This window comes from Sturnira hondurensis, unplaced genomic scaffold, assembly GCF_014824575.4.
Source record: "Sturnira hondurensis isolate 20B ecotype Veracruz unplaced genomic scaffold, ASM1482457v3 Scaffold0013381, whole genome shotgun sequence".
In the NCBI taxonomy this organism is placed as follows: Eukaryota; Metazoa; Chordata; class Mammalia; order Chiroptera; family Phyllostomidae; genus Sturnira; species Sturnira hondurensis.
The window spans coordinates 937,120-957,326 of NW_028086012.1; the positions used below are offsets into that span (position 1 = coordinate 937,120).

General features: G+C 45.3%; 2 protein-coding genes across 9 annotated transcripts in view; both read left to right on the forward strand.

Moving 5' to 3' along the window:
* Nucleotides 1-4,267, forward strand: part of ZMYM6 (zinc finger MYM-type containing 6) — a 36,273-nt gene extending 32,006 nt beyond the window's left edge. For 5 of the 8 annotated variants that reach the window (XM_037061474.1, XM_037061472.1, XM_037061473.1 and 2 more), the window contains 2 exons: nucleotides 333-477; nucleotides 2,332-4,267. In XM_037061474.1, coding sequence (XP_036917369.1) covers nucleotides 333-477; nucleotides 2,332-4,160 — 1,974 coding nt within the window. In that variant the 3' untranslated portion in view covers nucleotides 4,161-4,267. Of the gene's footprint in view, nucleotides 1-332; nucleotides 478-2,331 lie in introns of those variants that run through there. The other 3 variants (XM_037061477.1, XR_005068710.1, XR_005068709.1) reach the window with 3 other exon arrangements.
* Nucleotides 4,268-6,625: 2,358 nt separating this feature from the next.
* TMEM35B (transmembrane protein 35B) lies at nucleotides 6,626-9,895 on the forward strand. The gene is made up of 3 exons (XM_037061479.1): nucleotides 6,626-6,784; nucleotides 8,152-8,332; nucleotides 9,285-9,895. Exons 1-3 carry the CDS (start codon nucleotides 6,677-6,679, stop codon nucleotides 9,458-9,460), a joined length of 465 nt encoding a protein of 154 aa, XP_036917374.1. The 5' UTR covers nucleotides 6,626-6,676; the 3' UTR covers nucleotides 9,461-9,895.
* The last annotated feature ends 10,312 nt before the right edge of the window (nucleotides 9,896-20,207 follow it).

The following is a 20,207-nucleotide window of genomic DNA, read 5'->3' on the forward strand; positions in this document are numbered from 1 at the left end:
AAGGCATTACTTGATGTGGAATATATTTTTGCATATGGTCTGAGGTTGGATCTAATTTTTCTGAATAGTCAGTTTTCTTAATCAGCAAAGATTATTTTCATTTGTTTTGATTGTACTTAATATAGGCAGAGTAATTTTAAAAATCAGTAAATGGAACTAATACTGATTAGAAGAATTAGGAATTAGTGTATATTTTTCATAGTCAGTTTTTGTTACTGGATTCACACTTTCAGAGGAATTATTTCTCTTGATATATGCCACCTTTCAATTATTGTCAATGATAAGATACTAAAAAAATCTCTCTTTGTTTTCTGAATTTGTTTTTTTGCTAGGGAAGTACACAGACAAATGCCACGAAACTTCTTTCTTCCCAGCCCTCCAGGCTTTTAAAGAACAAAGCATTACTGTGCAAGCCTGTCACACAGACCAAGGCCATCTATTGCAAACCGCATACCCAACACAAGGAATGTCAGACAGGTATGTGCTCTTGTGATTTCCTTATGAAGAGTTTCTTTTCTGTGTTTTTTTTTAAAGAAAGGAAAAGAAAATTGTTAACAATTCCTTTAGTGTGAAAACATTAATTCTTAGATCACATACTTTGAACATATAATTTATTCCCATTATAGTAATGTTCATTTATACATAACTAAATTGAATCCATGTTCACACAAAGCATTACATGTAGAGTGGACAGACATGACCTACATGTGTGTCCTGTTGTTTTTCAAATGTATAGATAAACTATTATAATGACCAAGATACAAATTTTTTAAAAAGCATTAGTGATTTACCCTTAGTTCTTTCTTTCTGTTTTTTTTTTTGACACTGTGTTGTCAGTTACTAAAGGTGTACTGTATGTCTGAGGAATTGGTGATTGGGCAAGTTATTTGAATTCATATTTGAAAAGGCTATAAACTGTTGGCCAATCCATGTTACAGCTTTTAATCCCACTACCTTTATATTTCCAGTTACTTTCATAGCTCTGCCCAAAGCACTTTTTGATTTTTGTTTTTAATGATAGTTTTACTTCACTTAATATACTGTATTTGAAAATTTAGTCTTTCAAAAAGAAATCATGAGGTTTTATGAAGGGTGCCTTTCTTTTATTATTTCAAAGTATTTTTTTAATTAAAAAATTTTATTTATTTTTAGAGAAAAGGGAAGGAAGGGAGAAAGAGGGAGAGAAACATTGATTGATTGGTTGCCTCCTACATGTCCCCAAATGGGGACCCTGGCCCACATCTCAGGCATGTGCCCTCACCGGGAATCAAACCGGTAATTGGCTGGCATTCAATCCACTGAGCCATACCAGACCAGGCCAAATTTTTGGTATATGTTGCAAAATTGCTCTCCTGAAAAGTTACATCAATTTATCCTCTGTCAGTGTTTTGAGAGCATCCATTTCTCTGCACACTCACTAACACTGGCCATTAAAACTAATATGTAATCATTTTTCCTCCAGCTTTAATTTGAAAAAGTTTCAAAATTCAGAAATACTGAAAATGTAGCAGCCCTGGCTGGTGTAGCTCAGTGGATTGAGCGCGGGCCTGCGAACCAGAGGATCGCGGTTCGATTCCCAGTCAGGGCACATGCCTGGGTTGCAGGCCAGTTTCCGGCAGGGGTCAGTTCCCTGCAGGGGATGCACCAGAAGCAACCATACATTGATGTTTCCTTCCTCTCTCCTTCCCTTCCCCTCTAAAGATAAATAAATAAAATATTTTAAAAAAAAGAAGAGAAAATGTAGCATAGTGAACACCAATACACCCTTCATTTAGATTCACCAAATGTTAACTTTTTGCAACATTTGTTTTCTTTTTTTCTAAACTTTTAAGAAGTGAATCAATTTATTCTTTTTTTTAATCCTCACTTGAGGATATGTTTATTGATTTTAGAGAGAGAGGAAGGGAAAGTAAAAGAGAGAAACATTGATTGGGACCTGTATGCACCCCTAACCCCTGGGGATCAAACCCACAACCTAGGTATGTGTCCTGGTGGGGAATCGAACATGTAACCTTTTGGTGTTTGGGATGACACTCCAAGCAACTGAGCCCCCCTACCAGGGCAATCAGCCCTAATTCCAGCAATCTACTGAGTATATTGCATTGCTAGATCATGTACCACATCCTACAGTTTTACTTCAGTCAATGACCAGGCTTAGGCCAAAGGAGAAATTGTTTTCATTGGTGTCATGAAAGTATTATGTTTTTATTTAAACTTTTGTGTATTACTTTGATAAATAGTGAAAAAACATAAATTTTAAATGTGTGGGGAAAAACATAAATAACATAGTTTATTTTTGAAAATAATGGAGATTAAAATTATTTCATTCAGATTTACCTGTGCCTAATGGGAAAAGTGATGTGGAACTTGATTCTCCACCTGCAAAGAAAAGAAAAATAGTTTTTTTACAGACTTACGATGCAGAATACTTAAAGGTTGGTTTCCTTATCTATCCGGGATCAAAAGCAAGTCCACCAAGGTCACAATGTGTTATTTGTGGAGAAATCTTATTTGCTGAAAACATGAAGCTCGCAAATCTTTCTCATCATTTAAAGACAAAACATTCAGAATTAGAAAACAAACCAGTAGATTTTTTTGAACAAAAATCTCTTGAAATGGATTGTCAAAATAGTTATTTTAAAAAGTGTTTACTAGTTGAAAAGTCACTTGTGAAAGCTTCTTATTTAATTGCTTTCCAAATTGCTGCCAGCAAGAAGCCATTCTCCACCGCCGAAGAGTTAATTAAACCATATTTAGTAGAAATGTGTTCAGAAGTTGTGAGTTCAAGTGCTGGAGACAAAATGAAAACCATTCCTCTTCCCAATAACACAATTGGACACAGGATTGATGAGCTGTCTGCAGACATTGAAGATCAGCTGATTCAGAAAGTCAAAGAGTCCAAGTGGTTTGCCCTTCAGATAGATGAGTTTTCCGAAACCTCAAATATTACCCTCCTTCTGTGCTATGTTCGTTTCATTGATAATGATTGTAGTGATATAAAAGAAGAATTATTATGTTGCATTGAAATGCCTTCTCAAATAACTGGTGTTGAAATATTTGAACTAATAAATAAATATATTGATAGTAAATCTCTGAATTGGAAACACTGTGTTGGCCTCTGTACAGACGGGGCTGCAAGTATGACTGGCAGATATTCCGGTTTAAGGGCAAAAATTCAAGAAGTTGCTATGCATACAGTGGCATTTACACATTGTTTTATTCACCGTGAACATTTAGCGGAAAAGTTGTCTCCATGTTTACATGAAATTCTTCTGCAGTCAGCACAGATTTTAAGTTTTATAAAGACCAATGCATTGAATTCACGTATGTTAACAATTTTGTGTGAAGAAATGGAGTCTGAGCGTGTAAATTTACCACTCCCTGCTGAAGTACGATGGATATCGAGAGGGAGAATTTTAACAAGATTATTTGAATTACGACATGAAATTGAAATTTTTTTAAATCAAAAGCATTCAGATTTGGCCAATTACTTTCTTGATGACGAATGGGTTGCCAGGCTGGCCTATTTATCAGATATTTTTTCACTTATAAATGAACTAAATTTAAGTCTCCAAGGAACTATGACCACACTCTTCAATTTGTATAATAAAATGGATGTATTTAAGGAAAAGTTAAAAATGTGGTTGAAGCGCACACAAGAGAATGATTATGATATGTTCCCTTCATTTTCCGAATTCTCAAACTCATCAGGCTTAAATATGAGAAGCATTGCAAGCATTGTTTTTGAGCACCTGGAAGGACTTTCTCAAATGTTCAATGACTGTTATCCACCAGAAGAAGACTTGCGTTCAGGAAATTTGTGGATAATTAATCCTTTTATGAATCACCAGAATAGTAATCTCAAGGATTTCGAAGAAGAAAAACTAGCAAAGTTATCTTCAGATTTAGGATTACAGTCAGTATTTAAATCAATGTCTGTAACTCAGTTTTGGATAAAAGCAAAGACAAGTTACCCAGAACTCCACGAAAGAGCAATGACATTTTTATTGCCTTTTTCAACTGTTTACTTATGTGATGCTACATTTTCAGCTTTGACTGAGTCAAAACAAAGAAATCTGTTGGTTTCTGGCCCTGCTCTAAGACTTGCAGTCACGTCTTTAATTCCAAGGATAGAAAAATTAGTAAAGGAGAAAGAATAGTAAATGTATATTGCTTATCAGATTCTATAATTGCGTTAAATTTTGTATAAGTATCCATTAAATATAATTTGATGTGGATATGTGTTTTCAGTGATTAAATACTTTAACACTTTTTCTCTTTTTGTTGAGGAATTTAATCATTGCGCATTTATACATAATTGTGTATAATTTTAAGAGTCCACCATAGAGAATTTAGCTGTTTCATTGAATGATTGAATAATTTGGATTAGTGACCAAGATATAGTTAATGAAAGGCCTAATTTATAATGTAATAAATAGCATACCTGGATGTTGAAACTGCTTGGCCTTTAGAAGCACCTGGGACTTGTTAGTCTGCAGCCAGCCTGCCTCCTCCTATGACAGGTTGAGGGTAGGTAGAAAAAAAAAGATTTAAGCAGCTTGGCTGACAGGAAATGCAAACAGCCTGAGAGTTTGAGATTCCTGTAGGGGCCTCTGGCTCACTAGACCAGCATTTTGCAACCTTTTCTAGAAAGGGCCAGGTAGCGAGTATTTTAGGCTTTGCAGGCCATAGGTGGTAACTACAGTACCCAGTTCTGCAGTTGCAGCACAGAAACAACTGTAGACAACACACAGACAAATGAGTGTGGCCGTGTTTCAATAAAACTGTTTATTTGTGAACATTGAAATATGAATTAGTATAATTTTCCTGTGTCCTGAAAACTGCCTTTAAAATTTTTATCATTAAAAAATGTAAACAAACAAACATTGTTAGCTGTGGGAGGGAGAAGGAGTAAAATAAAAACCAGATAGTTGACCCAATCTGGCCCAGTTTGTCCATCCAGGTCTAGACAGATTCCAGGTAAGATCAGATGGGCCCCGTCTTTCTTTGTCCTAAGCTCCAAGGGCCAGTAGGGTTTTCTCTGTGAAAGCCTCTCTTCCCACAGCTGCAAGTGTTAATGGGGAACAGCACCAGATGTTAGACCCTGATCCTTCAATCAGAGCCAAGGAACTCAAAGACATGCCAAGGTTTATTTAAAGTCACAGGGGTAGAAGTCAGCCAGCTAGGCAGTGTGGACTCAGGAAGCAAGATACAGAGGCAAAAGAAGGGCCCTTGGAGCTTAGGACAAAGAAAGGCAAAGAAAATGTGCCTGGGGAAAGGTGAGGTCATTCTAGAGAGAGAGAGAGAGAGAGAGAGAGAGAGAGAGAGAAAGGAGGGAGGGAAGGGAGAAGAGAGAGAGCACACTTGCTGGGTCCTTTGTCTTAAAGGGCTTTTATCTGCAGTTGTCAGGGGAGGATCTTAACAGCTTATTCATCAGCTTTCCAAGTGCATCTCCACTGATGGGTCCACCAAGGCAGGGGATCATTAGTCGCTGTCAACCATGGTGTTACCCTACCTGGCCTTGCTGCTTTCTGGGCCTGGTGCTGAATCTCAGCTGAGGCCTAGGTGTTATCTGTAGTTTGATCAAAACTGCCCCTGAGGTCAACAGACCTGAGACTGTTGCTAAGCTTATCTGATGTGGGTCAGAACCTCATTGTCTTGAGGGCTTGCTTAAGGGCGTGGAAGTGCAGGGGAGTCTAATGAGGCTGTTGTCCTGACCCCCGTTCCTCCTCTAAGGGAGTCTACCGCATGATTGGCTATATGCCAGGGGAGGAAATATTGGGGGGGATCCAAACTTCAGGACAAGCCATATGAAAGGTCACTGCAGGGTTGGGGTGGGGGTTGCTAAATCACAGGACCAGCGATATGCAAGGGGAGGAACTGTTACCCTGGGGACAAAGTCCCACCCTACAATTCTTGTGTTCCCAGTTTTGCCTGTTGCTAGGCACCTGAAGCCCCAGCCCTGGACTGTTTGCCATGGTGACAGGTACCCGGCCTTATCTACTCTGCCTAACCTCCTACTACATCACAAGTATCTAAATTTTCAAACACCTTTCATATTTTAATTTCAGATGTGAGAAATTAGAGGGAAAATAGGTTTCAGGCAAAGTAAAAGGCAAGTTATGACTACTGATTTATTACTAATAATTTCATAAGTTAATCTAATTTGCAAATAACTTTCTGAGCTCATACATGTGCCAGACATTGTGCTAGGCCTATTACAGACAGGAGGACTGATGCAGCATTGACCTCATTTACAGAAGCAGATAACCGAGTCCCACTGAGGTTAGGTGACAGCTCAGATCTCATAGTTAGGGCGGCACAGGCAGGGAAGAAGACCTGGTCCTTTAACCCTAAGGGAGAGCTTCTGTATCCACTGGGAGATTTTCCCTGAATTTACTGGGATCCATTTAATGATTTAAGAGCCAAGTGGGTCCCAGTGTTCCCATCTGCGGCAGATGCCCCTCCTGTCCTCCCTGCCCCCTCCTCTCCGAAATGGGTGTTGGGACAAAAGAGAAGGTGGTAACCTCCGTGAGGGATGAGGAGAGGGAGGTCCTAGTTAGCGTCCTCTGGGCGCCTAGAGACGGGAGGAAGTGAATCGGAGGCAGGGGCGGGTTTTCGCCACGCCTGCCGGCCTGGGTGAGTGAGCCCGCCTTCCTGGAGAGTCTGCGTGGCCATGGCGCTCCTGCTCGCTGCTCTGCGCGTCCTGCTGGGCGGCTTCTTCGCGCTCACGGGGGCGGCCAAGCTCTCGGAGCAGATAGCAGCTCCCGTGTCGCAGCAGATGGTGAGCGGCGTGGCGTGGGTAGCGGGCTGATGGTCCCTAGCGGTTACCCCGCCGTTACCCGGGCACCCGGTGCCCCGCCCCCCGTCTGCCTGCACTTGTGCCCGGCTGACCCTCTTGCCTTGGGGTGAGATGGAGCTAGAGCTGTGGGAAGAGCACCGGACCTTGACGTCGACATTGACGTCTGCCCAGCTTGTTTCTCTGAGTTCTGTGGATCTTCCATAGACAGAAGAGGCTGGGTACGTCTCCTTCTAGCTGAGTACTGGTGGCCTGGGCAAAGAAAGCCAGAGCCGCAGGAGGAGTGCTCTGAGACCCTGGGGGATAAATACGGAATGGAAAAAGGGACACGGTTCCTTCCCTGCCCCCTGCCCCTCCTTCCTTTGCTTGAGTTCTTGGGGGCCTCGTGAGGCAGTGCTTTATCAATCCCCGCTTGCCAGGGCAGGTTACACAGCTGGGCAGGAAGTAGCACCCAAATTAGACACTCCTAATTTATAATCCTGAGAGCCCTTTTCTGGAGGATGGAGCGTGAGGGGGAGGCCCAGAAGTTGCCCTTAGGACATCTGTCTAGTTCTAGACTCTCGGGAAATGTATAATGGGCATGTTCTTATGCCAACTAAACAAGCTTCTCAAACAAGGCAGACTTGGAGACCCCTGCCAGCTCCCTCTCCCGGGCCTGGATTCTCCCTTCTGTCCTGGCATAACCGGGTTTGGGCAAGTTCATCCCCAGAGGCAGGCAGTTTAGAGCTTCCTGACATCACTCAGTAGGGGAGATAGCACTGAGGTGGGGGAGCAGGCAAAGGTAGCCAACCAGAGGGAAGGGTCGAAGTTGTGTCCCAGGATGGAGCCTGACTCAGCATGACGAGTCACTCTGAGTGAGCCCCCTTAACTCCCCTTGTGTCTGCTACAGTAGAATCCGTGCATCAGTGTATGCTGTAGAAAGTGGAATCTGTTTAATGAGCAGCAACATGCCCTTTCATCCCTCTCCCAACCCCAAATATTCCCTGCATAGTACCTGAAGAGAAACCAGGCCAGGCAGAAAGGAAAGCTGTGGATTCCCAAGGCCTAGGCTCTAGATGCGAAGGCCCAAGCCTTGCTTCCTCTTCCTGGAATGTGGGACTCATTGGAGTCCAATGAGAAAAACAGCCCACCTCTTCATCACCATCCAGCCCTTCACCTCGGAGTGTGAAGCCTGTTAACTGATTCCAAAGCTCAGCCCCACAGGGGGCGCTCTCCTTTCCAGGCTGGCCTCAGCCAAGAATACTAGCTCTGAGTTGGGAAAGTTGATGTCAGCACCAAACGCCCCTGTGGAGCACCTGGGCAGTGAGTGGATCCTTGGTGAGTGGCTGACAGGTGTTCCCTGCCACCCCTAGAAAGGCCTGTTCGTGCGGTTTGCTGAGGTGTTCCCGTTGAAGGTGTTCGGCTATCAGCCAGATCCCATGAGCTACCAAGTGGCTGTGGGCTGGCTGGAACTGCTGGCCGGGTTGCTGCTGGCCCTGGGCCCACGGAAGCTGCAGGAGATCAGTAACTTTCTTTTGATCGTGCTCATGATGGGTAAGGGGGGTCCATCTGGGCAGGGGGAAGGGGAACTTCTCGGGGAGGACGATGGGAAGACCTGGCTGTTCTTCTGTTCCCCTTTGCTGTTACCTTCCTCCCTGTTCCTCTGGAATCAGGAGCACGTCCTGCTGTGCTGCCGTTTCCATGGTCTTCAGACCAGGGCAGGTGCTTTTCAAACCTCATATACTGTAACACGCTTTCATGGCAAATACACTTTCTGCCTCGTCATTTCTGTTGGCTGCATGGTATTCCATTATAAGGATGTATTGTAACCTAAAAGCTCCTACCGCTCTCCCCGCATCCCACCCCTGAGATGGGAGCAGCTGCTGCTTGACTTACATGTCTGGCAGTTGGGAGCGAGGAAGCTGAGCCCCTTGAAGAGAAAAGCAGAGAATTTCCCTGAGGCGAGAAGTCCTGGAGGGCCCCCCTTGTAGCGGCTCTGCCCCCAGGTATTGCTGATGTACAAAGACAGCTGCTGCTTCAAAGGCCAGGCATGTTTGGGCTCTTCTGTACCCCTGGCCTCATGTCACCATTGCTGCCTCTACCACCACCCCTCCCCTGCCTCGCTTTCCATCTCTGGAGCTTCCCCCCTTTTCAGATCTTTCACTTCCACCATCAACCCCTGGCCCTCCTTCCCTCCAGTAGGATTAAGAAAGGTGTTGGAGCAGGGAGAATTTGTTCCAGAATGCTTGTCTCGCCGCCTCCCTGCCCTATTTGGTTGTATTGTACCTGGTTTCTTCTTGCCCTCTGAGAGGGGCTACATTAGTTCAAAAAGCTTCTGATCTCTGGGAGGCCGGGGAGATAAGGACAGCTAGTTTGGGGGGCGTGTAGGGGGTGCTTAATGGGAGGACTTGAGCTGGAGTGGGTCAGCCTCAGCTGGAGAGCCCGGAGCTCCTGCCATCCCCTGGGTGCCCCCAGGGAACCTCTGAGACCCGACTTTCCATTACAGGGGCTCTCTTCACTCTGGTGTCTCTGAAAGAATCGCTGGCCACCTGCATCCCGACTATCGTCTGCCTGGTGCTCCTGCTGGTGCTGGATATCTGCCAGGTTGTAGTCAATACTCAGGAAGTGGTGATCACACCCACTGGGAAGAAGGCTCCGTGTACAGTCACGAGAGCAGAGTGACTGTAGAGTGAGAGTGCAGGGCCTCTTGTTTCTCTGTGCCATGTCACTTCCACAGCAAGAACACAGACGGATGCAGAATCTACCACCTTGTAAGCAATGTCATACATCCAGGGTCAAGTTATGGCCAGGGTTGGACCAGACATCTTGTCTACCCGGCCCTGCTTTCTCTCTTGAACATCTCCTGGTCTTCTTTGGTGTTTACTGGCATTCCTCTTTTCAATTCCTTTGTATAACTGTACCTTTTATTTTTTCTATGCCTTTACATGGATTTTTGAAAATGAAGTTATTTTATTTACATATTTAAAATAAATTTTTATTACCTGTGTTTTAAAGCTAAAATAGACGTAGCAGCATTCCATGTGTGTTTTACCTTGTTGATGTTAATGGCTGTGTAGTACTCCATTGCAAGGAGGCACTGTAATGTACTGACTGAAGCCCCCACGGAGGAACATTTGGATTGTTCCCATTTTTATTTTACTGTTGCAAACCTCTCAGTAAATCGCCTTTGCCTGCTTATTTTTCTTTCCTAGAAGTGACAGCACTGATTCGCGTGGCAGAGTGTAAGTGCCTGCTTCTGCCTATGCTCTTCTGAACTGAGCCACAGGAAGCATTACTTCCTATTTCTTTTTATCTGGGGTCTTTTAGATTTGCAAAGCTAACAAAGATGGGCATTGAGTCGTCATTTTACAGGACCTGGAACTGCCAGCCTCTGGTGGTAAGGTGGGGCACGCTGGGCAGTGCTCCTTGGACCCCTACATGGAGGCAGGAGGCAGACAACTCCAAGGGGTGCTGCCTGTGAAAGCAGTGCCGGAAGCCGGGGATGAGCCCTGGAGGTCCTGGAGAGTCAGGAGGATGTGTGTGTGTGGCAATTCTCAATGGAACATGACCATCACATTTCCAGCTGTCGCCTCACACACACACACACACAGATATCCACATCTATTAGTACATACGTATGTAGTGCACACATACTACATATAAAAAGTGTCAAAACAATAAGGAAGACTCACATAAGAGGTCCAGAGATAACATAGCTTTAGGCTCAGTGATGGGTAATTTGGCCCCCTTGTGATGACATCACGGACTGATTTTTTTCAACTTTGCTGCTTTCAATCTACTGGCTACTGCCCTCAGGGTCGCCTAACACCCAAGGTGCAAAGAGAGAGGAAAGTTCTCCTAGAAGACCCCTAGTTGCCCTGGCTGGTGTAGCTCAGTGGATTGAGCGCGGGCCTGCGAACCACACGATCGCGGTTCGATTCCCAGTCAGGGCACATGCCTGGGTTGCAGGCCAGCCCCTGGCAGGGGACTCACTAGAGGCAACCATATATTGATGTTTCTCTCCTTCCCTACCCCTCTGAAGATAAATAAATAAAATCTTTAAAAAAAAAAAAGACCCCTAGATTTCCCCTCACATCCCACTGGTCAGGCTTATGGCACATTTCCATTCCTGGGCCAATCACTAGCAAAGAAATGGAATTCCCATGATGGACTTGAACTAGCTAAGATTTACCCACTCTGGTCAGGGAAGGAGGGGAGTAGAAAATGGTTTCTGCTATCTGCTATTTACTAGCTTATGTGCAGACTATGTTTAATAATGGAAAATACTTCTTAGAGTTGCTGTGAGGATTTGGTGGGTTAAAGTGCTTACAGTGGTGCCTGGCACATAGTCAGTGTTCAGTAAATGCTATTATTAAATACTGGTCTGTTCTACAGATGAGAAAATGGATTCAGGAAGCTTAAATGCCTTTGTGTCAGACCTGAGACTAGAATTAAGGCCTGATTGACTCCAGAATGCACACTTTCCACTCTATCAGCTGCCAAAGTCAGAAGTGGGCAGGCGCCCCTGTTCTCTTCACGTTGACAGTACACGGGATGATCTGCCCAATGTGATTCGGTCTGCCTTGTTTTCCATAATTGCTCCTCTGCATGAAAATTTTAAAGCCCATGAAAGCAGAGCCTGGAACCCCTAGCATCCCAGCCTCTTACTACCCCTTTTAGGATCCCACTGCCAGGCTATCTCCAGCCAGGACTTTGAGTAAAACCTCTCGCCGCTGGCATTAGATTGAGGGGTTTTGTTTACTAAGGCTTGGCCTGTAAGCTGGTTATTTGCTACAGGACTCCTCACCCCCTAAGCTTGGCTGGAGGGCCCACCCAGCAGCTGTGGGAAAGACGGTGCTAGGGGAGTGGGCTGGCCAGCTGGTGTGGAGGAGCAGTTGGGATAGACAGCAGCAGGAGTATCTTGAGCTCCAGCCATGGCCCCTCAGCCCAAGGAGAAGCCAGGCCCCAGGAAATGTGCTCCCCAAACTGCAGCCAAAACTTGCATCAGGTGAGCGCAATGACATTCAGCTGCCAGGGCTTCCTTATACTTTTCTATCTCCCTCCCCTGCCCTCTTGCCCTGCATTGACGCTCCCGCCCCTTGGGGCCCTGGCTGCACCCCACAAACCCAGCTCACAGCTGCCATGGGTGGGCCCCAGCCCCTTCAGCTGTTGGGCCCAACCTTCATGTCACGTCCTGGGATTAATCTGTTGATGAGAGGGTGTGCAATGTGTGGGTGGGAGTGGATTCTGTTTTGTCTCAGCTCCTTAAAGCCAGGTCCCAGGGCTCCAGAGAGAGAGCTGCAGCAGCCAGAACAGCAAGAGGTAAGAGAGGACTGATCGCGTGGGATGGCAAGCAGAGGTTCAGAGTGGACAGCTGGGGACTAGAGCCGTAGCGGACAGGCAAGAAAGGAATACACTCCCTCAGGGTTCCACGAAGGATTGGAACCTGAGAGGTTCAAAGCCAGAAGTATTGCAATACAAATTTTGGTGTTGGAGGAACCGAGTTTGGGGGCACCCTAGGAGCTTATCTATGTGTCCAAACTAGGAACAGGACACTGGCTTGTGTACTTACTTACCTGCCTTGGGGAGAGAAGAGGAATACGCCCAGATGCCTCTGTGTTGTTTTGTTTGCCTGGGGTGTCTGTGTCTCTGACGCTGTGTGTGCCTGTGTGGGTGTACACAGTTATCTGTGCGCTGCCTAGAGGGGAAGGGAGCTAATGGTTATGAAGTACCTCCCCACTGTCAGCCACAGTGTGCCGAGTTTTACTTATGTTTCCTCATAATCCTCCCAACAACACTGAGGTAGGTGTTTTAATCGCCATTTTATAGCAGAGAAGACGGGTTCAGTGAAGCCGAGTAATTTGCCCACGGTCACATGGCAAGGAAATGTGTGCATCTAGAATCAGCTTGATTCCGGGGCCTGTGTTCTTTTTCGTTTGTTCCTTTTTGATTTCCAGCTTTATTCATTTATTTTTCCCGTTTTATTGAATTTATCCGGGGCGACACTGGTTAACAAAATTTTACCGGTTTCTCGTGCACAATTCTACAACACGTCATCTGTGTACAGGGCCTGTGCTCTTTTTGCTTCATTGTCCGGTGTTTTGAGTCAGATCCAGGACTTATTTGTGGTCAAAAGGCAAGGAGGCGGGTAAGAAACAGGCTGGAACACCTGAGAGCTGTGAAGCTTTTTCAGCTCCGTCCAAGGTACTCCAGGAAAGCCCCAGGGAAGACCTTTTCCAAGACAAGTCCAAGATCACTGTGCACAGGCCTGTCCTCTGGATCAGTGCATGCTAAGACTGGTCCTCCATCCATACCCTGCTGGCTCTCCCACTGATCTGGATGGTTTGGGCTCTTTCTGGGGAGGGTTCTTCTTCTTTTTTTAAAAAAAATACTTATTTATTTTTAGAAACAGGGGAAGGGAAGGAGAAAGAGTGGGAGAGAAACATCAGTGTGTGGTTGCCTCTCATGTGTCCCCAACTGGGGACCCGGCCTGCAACTCAGGCATGTGCCCCAACCGGGAATCGAACTGGTGACCTTTTGCTTTACAGGCCCGTGCTCAATCCACTGAGCTACACCAGTCAGGGCTGGGGAGGGTTCTTTATGGAACTTCTGGGTGGCTCAGCCTTGCTTGGGCTGACTGCACATGCCTGTGCCCCCACATATCTGAACCATACTCCCTCTTTGTGGGGCATCTCCACCCTCCCAGGCACCAGGTTGGAAATTTCCAAGCTATCTGGGACTTCTGCCTTTTCCTCACTTCCCACAGCTTGTCAACAATCCCACTCAACTTCAAATAACTCTGGAGTCCTTCCCTTCCTCTCCATCTTTCTTGGGTGCTGGGTGAGCTCAGTTCTCACCCCCTTCAGGTGCCCAGCAAGGACTGAGGAGGAGGGGTCAGGGGTTAGGGGAAGGTAGTAAGCCTCTGCAGTGACCTCCTTCTTTCCTTAGTCCAAGGTCCGAGATAAATAGCAGTACTAGGGACCTGGGCGCTGCAGCCCCCGGAATGACATTGCTCACTTCATCGTGGTGGTTACAGTTATGCGTTGGGCCTGGGCGCTGGGGCTGCCCGCCAGCATGGCCGCCCCGGCAGTGGTCATCTGTGGCGACAGGCGCCTGGGCCAGACCCTGCAGCTCTACTTGATCAACCTGGCCCTGGCCAACGTGCTCTTCACGCTCACATGGCCACTCTGGCTCACCTAATACCTGGAAGTCGCCAACTGGCCCTTCCCCAAGGCTGCCTGCCGCACACCTGTGGTTTCCTACTACCGGTCCACCTACGACGCGGCAATGGCTTTCTCCGTGTTTATCAGTGTGTGAGGCTGCAGCTGGGTCAGTACTCTGACTTCGGGCGCAGGGCGGCCGCCAGCCTCATGCGGTGATGCTGGGGCCCCACCCATGCCCCTTGTGCCTCTGCCTGGCTGGCCTGGCTCGCCTGCCTGCCCTGCCTGCCCTGTGCCTCACTCTCTCTGCATGCAAGCAGGGGCCACACAGTGTGGTCTGCTGTTTCCTGCATGGCTGGGCATGCCAGCTTGTCCTATGCCACAGTGGCCTTTGCAGTTCTCTTCCTACTGGTGCTCACGGCCTACGTGATCCTGGTACAGATGCTTATGGAGTTACCATTCCCTGCCGGACTGGGCTGCAATGGTGTGTAGCTGGGAACATGGTGCTGGGCTTTTGCTGATCTTTGCCCTCTAACATCTGCTGCTGGTGCCTTGGGTAGCCAGGCAGGAAGGCGTCATGGGCGGCAGTTCCGTGCTGCCTCCACACTCCACCTTCTGCATACACTCAGCCTGGTGCTGCTGAGCCTCAGGACTCACTGAGCTATTGCTTCTCCATGCGCTACTTCCTCCAGGACTGCTGGGTACTGAGCTGCTGCCCCAGGGGTGGGGAGACCTGGGGGAGAGTGCAATCAGCCTCCTTGGCCTCCTGCTAGAGAGGCCCAGCCTCCCTGGCTGCTTCATCCCGCACCACCCTCCCAGTGGCATCTATGGATGGAGAAAACTCTGGAAGAGCCAATATTTCGATTTTTTTAAAAAAATAATTGATTATGCTATCTATTACAGTTGTATCAGTTTTTCCCCCTTTGCCCTTCTCTGCCTGGTACCCCCATTCCCTCTGACAATCCTCTACCCGACTTAGTTCATGTCCATGGGTCATGCACGTAAGTTCTTTGGCTATTCCATTACCTATACTGTTCTTAACATCCCCTGTCTATTTTGTACCTACCAATTTGTACTTCTAAATCCCTTCACCTTTTCACCTATTCTTCCCCTTTCCCCTCACAGCTGATAACACTCCAAATCATCTCTGTATCTGTGATTCTGTTCCTGTTCTGCTTGTTTTGCTTAGTTTGTTTGTTCTTTTTTTAGATTCAGTTGCTGGTAGTTGTGAATTTGTTGCCATTTTCATGTTTATAGTTCTGATTTTCTTTTTCTTAAATCGTTCCCTTGAACATTTCATATAATAATGGCTTGATGATGATGAACTCCTTTAGTCTTACCTTGTCTGGGAAGCACTTTATCTGCCCTTCCATTCCAAATAATAGCTTTGCTGGATAGAGGAATCTTGGATGTAGGTCCTTGCTTTTCGTCACTTTGAATATTTCTTGCCAGTCCCTTCTTGCCTGCAAAGTTTCTTTTGAGAAATCAGCTGACAGTCTTATGGGAACTCCTTTGTAGGTAACTACCTGCTTTTCGCTTGCTGCTTTTAAGATTCTCTCTTTATCTTTAATCTTTGACATTTTCATTATCATGTGTCTTAGAGCCTCGTCTGATCCAAGTTGTTTGGGACTCTCTGTGCTTTCTGGACTTTTATGTGTATTTTTCATCATATTAGGGAAGTTTTCTTTCATTATTTTTTCAAATAAATTTTCAATTTCTTGTTCTTCCTCTTCCCCTTCTGGCACCCCTATGATTCAGCTGTTGGTATACTTGGAGATGTCCCTGAGGCTCCTTATTCTGTCCTCATTTTTTTGAATTCATTTTTCTTTTTGCTCTTCCAATGGAATGTTTTTTACTTTCTTATGTTACAAATCATTGATTTGATTCTCAGCTTCATCTCCTCCACTGTTGGTTCCCTGTAGATTTTCCTTTATTTCACTTAATGCAAACTTCATTTCTGCTTGGGATTTTTTTTATGCTGTTGCAGTACCCAATGAATTCTTTGAACATCCTGATAACCAGTGTTTTGAACCCTGCATCCAATAGATTGCTTATCTCCTTTCCATTTAGCTCTTTCTCTGGAGTTTTGTCCTGTTCTTTCATTTGGGCCATATTTCTTTGTCTCCTCAGGTTTGCAGCCTCCCTGTGTTTGTTTCTATGGATTAGAGAGCTGCTTTGACTCTCTGCCTTAGTAGTGTGGCCTATTATAGAAAAGGCACCTGCCAGGGCAAGACAACCAATTTCACCATTTTGTGGCTCTGTTAGGGTGGGGGGGAGGGCTCAGAGTGGGGACAGTGACATTGCTTGGCCTCTGGAGATTTGCCTGGGAGGAAGCTGTCTCCTGGCACTCACCCTATTACCAGTCACTTCACTTTCTCCTTGTATGCCACTTGTGCCCTCCTAGCTGTGGCCTTGGTGCTGAAACCCAGAGGGAATGAGTCTGCATTAGTCCTGAGACCTTTGCAGGCCCTTTAAGAGGAGTCTCTTGAGAGTCCTGCAGTTTATCCTACCACCTCAACTCCCACTGGTTTTACAGACAGAAGTTATGGGGACATATCATCCTGGAACTGGAACCCTGGGCTGGGTGGTCTGGTTTGGGGCTGTGATTGCTCTCTCCCAAGGTATCCCTCCCGGCTTTTATCCACCACGTGTGAATGTGGGACTGCCCGTTCAACCACCTTTTCATGCCACGCCACATCTCTGCCTCTCCTATCTGTCTAGATGAATATGGCTTCATTAAATCTTTGGTTGTTGGACTTCCATAGAGTTTGATTTTATGATGTACCTGGGTGCTATTGGTTTTGTAGTCTAGTTGTAATTTTTGCTGTAGTTGTGTGATAAAGTGTTTTTTACCTATGCCACCATCTTGACTGGAAGTTCAATATGTTCCCCCCACCCCCAAAATCCTAAAAGTAGCTGTTTGTATATTCAGTCCACTTAGAAAAATCAGTAGACAATACTTCAGCAGTGCTAGTTTAGAACTTCATGAAAATTCCACAAATGAAAGTTGCATTCTCTGTGGTCTAATAACATATCTTTATAATTAATTTTTACCTTTAACTCAGGGCATTATATAGACATGTGTCCTATTTTCTTGATATCGCTAAAGATAAAAATAAGCTGATAATTGTCTTATTCATAGTTCCTTGGTTCTAGCAATGTTGTTTACTGTTTTTCATAGGGAAGTAGAATAGAGTAGCACAAAGCCAGATGTCTGGCTCTCATCTCATAGTCACCTGGTACTGTTTGCATTTGATCTGCAATTCTGCAGCTCCAGAAACGAGCTCTCCCTGGTCTCTGTTAAATGACAATAAAGCCAAGTCTTCTCATTTTCATTTTTCTTCTTCTCTGTCTCCTACTCTCCCTCTTCCCCCTTCCCTTCTACATCCCCTCCCCTCTCCCTTCTTGTCCTTTTCTCCTCCTCTTCCTCCTTCTTCTCTATAATGGAGAAGACTACAGCAGGCTGGATGGGGAGACAGCAAAATCTTACTGAGATGACGAGGTCATGATTGGGGGGGCAGAGGAAAGAGGGATGGAGCTCTTACGGAGACCCTAGATTCCAATTCTTATTTTTATTTTTTTAATCGCTTGGACAAGCCTATTGAGTTTAGAGAGAGGGGTAGGGAGGGAGAGAGGGGGAGAGAAACATACACCGATTGCCCCTCAGATGTGCCCCGCCGGGGGACCAAAGCAAAACCTAGACATGTGCTCTGACTGGGAATCTAACAGAGCTTTTGGGGTACGGGAGGATGCTCCAACCAACTGAGCCACAATGGCCAGGGCTAGATTCCAATTCTGATGCAACCAGCCCCCTGGCTGTAGCGTATCAGTCTTGCCTATAAAAGGGGATAGAAATTTGTTGTAACAAGAAAGTTCCCTAGACTTCGCCAGCTTTTGGATACGAAAAAAATATGCCATTGTTTTTTCATTTTTATTCTTTTTTAAAAGATTGTTTTTTTAAATCTCTTGGGATAAAACCCAAGTTCTCAAAATGGCCTACAAAGTTCTGGCTCCTTCTTCCCACCCAACCTCAGTCCTCCCACTTCTCCCTTTTCCATGGATTCAGGCATCTTCTCAGGTCCTAGAACAGACCAGTGTCCTGACGTCCAAGGCTTTCGTACCTGGCTGCCAGGAATGATGTCCCTCGCTTTTCTTCACTATGTTTATTCCTCTTCAACCTCACTGCCTGAAAAGTAACTCTTTATAGTTTTTCTTGACCAGAAAACACACACACACACACATGACCGGATTAGATCTGATTGCTCCATCATCGTTATTTTCACAATCGTAATCTACCAATTAGTTGGGTAATTCATTCATTTTTTTCTTTTTCTCTTGCCAGGATGTATTTATACATCCAATTCAACTGATCCAATTCAACTTAATAAATTCCATGTTTACCTTATTCATGGCTGTATCCCCTGTGCTCACTACTCTACACAGGAAGACCTCAGGGTATCAGATGGATGAATGAAACCTGAATGTCATTAGATTAAAATGCTGAAGGACTCACTCAGACATTCCAGTTTCTGGTAGATTTCCCCCAAGTGTTCTTAGATTCTCTAAGCTTGTGTCATCTGGGTGCCTTTCTGACCCAGTCCCGCTGATTGCTTCCTTCTGCTGCTGTGGGACACCACAGCTCTGTCATCACCTCCACATGCCAGGACTGTGGTACCAAGACTTGGTAGTAGCCAGTTTGGAGATCTACCCTGCTATTAGCTGGGACGGGGATCCCCCAGACTTGCTGTCCTTTCCTTTGGCTCAGCAGGCACTCTGTCACTGGGTGCAAATTCCCTCCAGTGGTTCTGGCCACCAGTGCTTTCCCTTTTAATGTGTTGATGACTCAGGAATTGGTTTCAAGAGGGAAAGGGAACCCCATTTCTCCTTAGTCGTGTTATTGGGGGCTCCACAGCAAGACTACATGGGTCTCAAGGAGTGAGAGCTTAATGGATGAGAGCAGCATGTTCATGATGCCAAGGTGGCTGAAGGGTCCGCCCGTCAGCCACCATGTCTTATTGACCTTCAGGTCCTATTGTTGAATTTGCTTTCTAATGATAAGCTTGACAAATTCCCTCTTTTCTTCTTTTTGAAAAATTACCTTTCATTTGTCTCTTACTCTTTCTTTAACTTTTTTCCTTTACATTTAAAAAGTAATACATGTTCATGAAAATAAATTCAATGCAGTAGAGAAAATGTAAAATAGAAAATAAAGTTTTCCCCAGCAGTAGCCCCTGTTCAGTTTCTTGTTACATGTACCTTTCCAGATGTTTTCTACTCCAGTGCACATATATGTACAGTCAATTTTCTTCAAAAGTTCACAAATGGTGTAGTATTAGAAGGCTCTTTTGCATGGTTTTCATTGACTATATCTCATATACCTTTTTATATAGGCACATATAGATGCCTCTGTCATTCTTTTAATAGGTGCAGAATATTTATTTTACTGAATTGGTTCCCTATTGATGGCATTTGTTTCTTTTCTTTCACTGTGGTAAATGATGATGCAATAAATGTTCTTGTCCACAAATCTTTGCCTACTTGAAAACCTGTTGAATAAGTCCTGGCAATGAAATTGCTGTGTCAAGGAGTGTGTGTGCACACTTAAATTGTTTAATTGCATCACCAAATTTCCTCCCAAAATGCTGCACCAATTACACACCCATCAGCAACATGTGACAGTTTCTGTTTTATGCCTCCTCACCAGGACTGGGTATTGTTACCTGACTCCTTTTGGAATCTAGATTCCTGTTAGCATTCCAACTGTGAGCATGGTTAATTTTTTTTTTTGAGGCCTTCTCAATCTTCTTCATATCTATTTGAAATCTGGTTGGGGCAGGAGTGGGAAAAGAAAGAGTGTCACCTAAGACCTCACACCAGCCAACTCTTAGCCTATCTTGCTTGTTGGAGGAATTAAACAAAAGCCCACATACACACCAGTAGGTCCATAGTAATTGTTAGTTCTCTCTCTGTTTTTGAGAATTAGGCTGGTTCATTCCATGTAACGCTGACCAACATCTCAGTCCCAGCAAGGCCAGGAGGCAGCCAGGGACCATAACATGAATTCACTTGCTCTGTTGTTGGGAGAATTGCTCAGCCCCAGGGACCATGCAAGGCTGGGTCTCTGAGAAATGATCTGGTGTCCACACTAGAGCCAGCTGAATCTCCCGAGGCTGAATTTTATTCTGTCCAGATAAAACATGACTCCCTGTGGCCTCATCCATCCCTGTGGTCTTGTACTATCTTGCTTTAGATGTGACTTTTCCCTTAGT